This window comes from Callorhinus ursinus, unplaced genomic scaffold, assembly GCF_003265705.2.
Source record: "Callorhinus ursinus isolate GAN/ISIS: 27379988/994484 unplaced genomic scaffold, GSC_fseal_2.0 scaffold7, whole genome shotgun sequence".
Lineage (NCBI taxonomy): Eukaryota > Metazoa > Chordata > Mammalia > Carnivora > Otariidae > Callorhinus > Callorhinus ursinus.
In genome coordinates, this window is record NW_027397069.1 from 20060581 (window position 1) to 20066861 (window position 6281).

Genomic DNA, 6281 nt, shown 5'->3' on the forward strand with positions numbered 1-6281 from the left:
GTGTGTGTGTGTGTGTGTGTGGTGCGAGTGCCAATCTGCCAGTGGATATTTAAGAGCACTCACGAATCATACTGGGATTTTTTTTCCTGCTCCCTCCCTCCTTTTCCGGTTCTCAGTGAAAGATTTTGGGTCTGGAATCAAAGACGCAAGCACGCATTGTATTTTCACCCTGCAGACTTAAATAACACTCAAGAAATATCAAAGAAACCTAACTCTCAACGACCAAATTGACTAAAATTCTATACCAAGTTTAAAAAAGAAAAAGTATGTGCTTAAATTATATACCATGCAACAAAAAATTCATACCCAGTTATATTATTTAAAATATATATATGATATGACTATATATTCCAAATAACCACTTTCAACATGCCAAAAAAATTTTCAAAGACATCAAATATCATAAAACACTGTACTGCAGAGACGGAAGAAATGCATTTAAAGCACCGAGGAAAATGGCGTGCAGTATAATTACCTCAAATTGCTGTTCGCTTGACACCCTGACACTAATTTTATTCAAGCCATTGGGAAATAAATGTTTTAAAAGCACTCCTTTCCAAACGCTGGAGGTAGTGGGGGGCTGTGAGGTCGTTAAGGAAAGGAAAGGGTAAAGTTTTCAGCACGCAAAAAGAATTAAATAATCCATTTAAAATAAGCGTCTATGTGGATCGACAGCCTTTAATGCCCACATTTTTAACGCTTGCCCTGTACGTGGATTGATTTTCTTTTTTTTCTTCAGCATTCCCTCACCAGATGGATTTTTGCTACTGCAGATCAGCAGAGGGTGTCAGATCTTTCAGAGTGCACCAGGCTGGAACAAGCAGAGCTTCTTAGCAACTCTCTTCTACCCCCCTCCCCATTCTCGCTCTCTCTCCCTCCCTCAGACAACTCGCCCCCCGCCCTCCGCCCCCTCCACGTAATTCCGAAAGAGCAGAATAAAGAGGAGAAAAAGAAAAGAAGAGCTAGTAACCGAGAGCCGGAGCCCAGAAAAAAAGCTGAAGAGGACCGAAGGGAAGGAAAGGGAAAGGATGGACAGCTACAAAACGCAGCGATTGCGGAAATTTTCCAGCGCCATTGGCTCGGCAGCGTGAGTTCTTCTGTCGGGCGTGATTTCAGCACCGGGGGGACTGGACAGCACCTCGGGGGCGACTTCTGGGCAACCTGCAGCCACCGCAAGAACTCCATCAGCCGCCTCAGCGACAGAAGCCGCCGAAAACCCTGCTTTGTATCAGAGAGGCAAGGTCAGTCCGACGCACAGCCATGCACAGGCAGTGCGCCTGTACTACGCTGCAAACCCTCTGCTTGTTTCTCTAACATGCACTTGCTTCTAATTACTAGAATTGTTCCTTTCCTGATTAGTGAGGACCACTAGACCAAGTTCTGTAAGGGTGTATTTTTAATTTATATGTGTATATTTAACTTCTTTTGGTAATTTTTAAAGGGTTGAGGGGGAGTAGGGTTATTTTTTCTACTTTTTTTTCCTTTCTCTTTCTTCTTTTCTTCCTTTCTTTTTCTTCCCCTCCCCCCCCTTTTTTTTTTCCTTTTTTTTTTTTTTTTTTTTTTTTGCTTGCCTTGCACTACGTGCCTGGATAGTCTGTGGATATAATTCTTGACTGGCGCCTGGGTTGTTGCAGTGCGGGGGGGTTAGGGAGGAAGGAATCCACCCCCACCCCCCCAAACCCTTTTCTTCTCCTTCCCTGGGTTCGGACACTGGAGCACTAAATGAACTTGAATTGTGTCTGTGGCGAGCAGGATGGTCGCTGTTACTTTGTGATGAGATCGGGGATGAATTGCTCGCTTTAAAAATGCTGCTTTGGATTCTGTTGCTGGAGACGTCTCTTTGTTTTGCCGCTGGAAACGTTACAGGGGACGTTTGTAAAGAGAAGATCTGTTCCTGCAATGAGATAGAAGGGGACCTACACGTAGACTGTGAAAAAAAGGGCTTTACAAGTCTGCAGCGTTTCACCGCCCCGACTTCCCAGTTTTACCATCTATTTCTGCATGGTAATTCCCTCACTCGACTTTTCCCTAATGAGTTTGCTAACTTTTATAATGCGGTTAGTTTGCACATGGAAAACAATGGCTTGCATGAAATCGTTCCTGGGGCTTTTCTGGGGCTGCAGCTGGTGAAAAGGCTGCACATCAACAACAACAAGATAAAGTCTTTTCGAAAGCAGACTTTTCTGGGGCTGGACGATCTGGAATACCTCCAGGCCGATTTTAATTTATTACGGGATATAGACCCTGGGGCCTTCCAGGACTTGAACAAGCTGGAAGTACTCATTTTAAATGACAATCTCATCAGCACCCTGCCTGCCAACGTGTTCCAGTATGTGCCCATCACCCACCTCGACCTCCGGGGAAACAGGCTGAAAACGCTGCCCTATGAGGAAGTCTTGGAGCAAATCCCTGGCATTGCTGAGATTCTGCTAGAGGATAACCCGTGGGACTGCACCTGTGATCTCCTCTCCCTGAAAGAATGGCTGGAAAATATTCCCAAAAATGCTCTGATCGGCCGAGTTGTCTGTGAAGCCCCCACCAGACTGCAAGGGAAAGACCTCAATGGAACCACAGAACAGGACTTGTGTCCTTTGAAAAACCGAGTGGATTCCAGTCTCCCAGCGCCCCCTGCCCAAGAAGAGACCTTCGCTCCTGGCCCCCTGCCAACTCCTTTCAAGACAAATGGGCAAGAGGATCGTGCCACCCCAGGGTCTGCTCCAAACGGAGGTACAAAGATCCCAGGCAACTGGCAGATCAAAATAAGACCCACTGCTGCGATAGCGACCGGCAGCGCCAGAAACAAACCCCCAGCCAACGGCTTGCCCTGCCCTGGGGGCTGCAGCTGCGACCACATCCCGGGATCGGGTTTAAAGATAAACTGCAACAACCGGAACGTGAGCAGTTTGGCTGATTTGAAGCCCAAACTCTCCAACGTGCAGGAGCTTTTCCTTCGAGATAATAAGATCCATAGCATCCGAAAATCGCACTTTGTGGATTACAAGAATCTCATTCTGTTAGATCTGGGCAACAATAACATTGCTACCGTAGAGAACAACACTTTTAAGAACCTTTTGGACCTCAGGTGGCTGTATATGGATAGCAACTACCTGGACACACTGTCTCGGGAGAAATTCGCCGGGCTCCAAAACCTCGAGTACCTGAACGTGGAGTACAATGCAATCCAGCTCATCCTTCCTGGCACTTTCAATGCCATGCCCAAACTGAGGATCCTCATTCTCAATAACAACTTACTGAGGTCCCTACCCGTGGACGTGTTCGCTGGGGTCTCGCTCTCTAAGCTCAGCCTGCACAACAATTACTTCATGTACCTTCCGGTGGCAGGGGTGCTGGACCAGTTAACCTCCATCATCCAGATAGACCTGCATGGAAACCCTTGGGAGTGCTCCTGCACCATTGTGCCTTTTAAGCAATGGGCAGAACGCCTGGGTTCCGAAGTGCTGATGAGCGACCTCAAGTGTGAGACGCCGGTGAACTTCTTTAGGAAGGATTTCATGCTCCTCTCCAATGACGAGATCTGCCCCCAGCTGTACGCGAGGATCTCGCCCACGTTAACTTCGCACAGTAAAAACAGCACTGGGTTGGCGGAGACCGGGACGCACTCCAACTCCTATCTAGACACCAGCAGGGTGTCCATCTCCGTGTTGGTCCCGGGACTGCTGCTGGTGTTTGTCACCTCCGCCTTCACTGTAGTGGGCATGCTCGTGTTTATCCTGAGGAATAGAAAACGATCTAAGAGAAGGGACGCCAACTCCTCGGCGTCCGAAATTAATTCCCTACAGACAGTCTGTGACTCTTCCTACTGGCACAATGGGCCTTACAACGCAGATGGAGCCCACAGAGTATATGACTGTGGCTCCCACTCGCTCTCAGACTAAGACCCCAACCAGGGTAGAGCGGGGCAGCAGGAAGGAGATGCCCCCACCACTCTGTCCCCACCCCCTCTGTCAGCCCAGGGGTCAGAGGAGCCCAGACCCACGTCCAGCGCGCCCCAAGGCTTTATGGACATAAGTAAATAAATAACTATGAACTCGTTCCAGTGAGAGGGTTTGACCCCTTAGTTCCCTCCTGGAAACAAAGAGCAGACTGTGGCGAGCTGGGAGAGCGCTGCCAAATCGCTCTTTGCAGCGAGCTCCTTTTGATAAAACCCAGCGGGGGCCCTGCTCAAAGAACTAGCCCTCTGCGGTGGAGCTGATGGGGATGGCTGCCGCGGTCCTATACGTATATACATATACCCACGTCTATATAGAGAGATAGATATCTATTTTTCCCCTGTGGATTGGCCCCGTGAGGAGGGGGGCGTGATGGCTCCCTGTTGGCTATGCAGGGATGGGCAGTTGCACGAAGGCATGAATGTATTGTAAATAAATAACTTTGACTTCTGACAAAAAAAGTGCTGCATGGCTCGCATGGAAACCACGCGCTCCAGGGACGCTGCCCTCCTTGGCGACTGGAGCCGGCATCACATTCACAGCACCCACCCTCTTACCTGATAAGTCCCATCGTTATCAAACTTTCTATAAACAAAACACAGTATAATCAGAAAGTGCCATTTCGCCATTATTTGTGATCGGTAGGCAGTTCAGAGCGTACGTACGTTTACTGTGAAAAAAAATGTAAAGGTTTTATTTAAGACATTTGCATGGCTAATCATCAGTCCATTTTATGAGTTAAAAATGTATTTTGTTGAGCGACGTTTTTATGGGTTGTTTTGGGTTCTTTCTTTTATTTTGATGGTGATGTTTTACTTTTTTTTGAGGGGGAATATTTTTCTATACATATCCAATAATGCCTTCCATCTGAATGTAAAATAAGTACCCATGATTTCTATTATAGTATCAGTGTAATTATTAAAAAAAAAGATTTTGAGGCAGTTAAGCATGACCAATTAATGTCATTCTAGTGCTTAGGCTGCGATCTTATGGTAGCAATTCTGTGCTGGTGTAAATCTTACTTATACAGTAGGAAAAAAGAACCGAGGAAGCACGTGAAACTTACTAATTCTATTCGAGGATTTTATAATGGCATATTTTTTCAGTATTAAAGTGAAAATGTTTTCAACTCTGGGTCCTTATATTTTTCCAGCTTCATGTTTGCAATTGGTAAATTGGATTTGCGGTGGAAGGGACGGGGGAGGGGGCGGGTGGGGGTGGATCCTTTCTAGAGCTCTATCAGAGAGCTCTTTCTCTAATCGTTTTACTTAGCTTTTTATCCTTTACGTAGCTGCCCTCCTCCTCGCTTTTCCAGCTTTCCCCTGTCCATAAAGTAAGGTCTTCCCCAACACACCCTCCCCCACCCCCTTTTTTCCCTCTCCTTATGCGGCAGTGAATCCCTTTATTAATACTGGAAATCCCTCGCTGCTGCTTCTGCTGGTGCTGCACACACTGCAGATATATTAAGGATGATAGTAGAGATTTGATTTAATTGACTCTGCCTAGATCGGTCTCATTAAACAGAGTGGAGATTTCATTGGTCAGCACTCTTCGATGAAAGACGGCCCTAATGACTGGCATTTGAGATGATGCTGGCGTTTTGAATTCAACATCTGCTGAAAACGGTAAAACTAATTAGTGCCCACCCACCCTCCCCGCCCCAACAACTGCATACTGGAATTTGTTAAAGCACTCATCTTTATGGAAATCAATCATTATCCTAAAGAAGTGTTTCTTTCCCATCATTAGTATTTCTGGTTGTGGCCTAGTAATTAACAAGAAAAGCATTGAACTGTTTGAATTTTATGAGCCAGTTTAACCTGGTCTCAATCGTATTCCTCTGGGATTGCTAAGCAGTCTATTTTATTAGCAGTTAAGGAACAAAAAGCAAACAAAACTACACATATTGATGGGGGTCTGCATTCCACCACATATCCACCCTGGAGAAGTATGTTAAAAGACTGCAGTTCACAGATTTTTTTTAAATTTTATATATATATATATATATCAGCTAATGAAAGCCCCCAGAGCAGTATTAGTAAGATTTGCCTTCTAGAACTCATATATTAAAGAGAAGTAATTTCCCAGAACAGTGATGTTCTGGAGTATGTATTATTTATTTTAACGGTTTTTAAATAAAATCTTTATTATAAACTGCGGCTATAGTTAAGGCCATTCATCATTTTCTCTCTTGATTCTTTTGTTTGTGGAGTACATTTCATACTGATAAAATTGGAACTTACTATCTGCTGACAGATATTATGGGCTGTTTATTTATTTATTTTTCTTATAAAGGCCTTAATTCTTTTTTTTTTTTTTTTTTTTTGGAAA

The 6281-nt window shown here is 45.2% G+C and overlaps 1 protein-coding gene across 1 annotated transcript; it reads left to right on the forward strand.

Annotated features, from left to right (window-relative positions):
• Window positions 1-897: 897 nt before the first annotated feature.
• Window positions 898-5884, forward strand: SLITRK1 (SLIT and NTRK like family member 1). Its single transcript, XM_073894282.1, has 2 exons — window positions 898-1241; window positions 1753-5884. The coding sequence occupies exon 2, from the start codon at window positions 1806-1808 to the stop codon at window positions 3894-3896; it is 2091 nt and encodes a 696-aa protein (XP_073750383.1). The 5' UTR covers window positions 898-1241; window positions 1753-1805; the 3' UTR covers window positions 3897-5884.
• The last annotated feature ends 397 nt before the right edge of the window (window positions 5885-6281 follow it).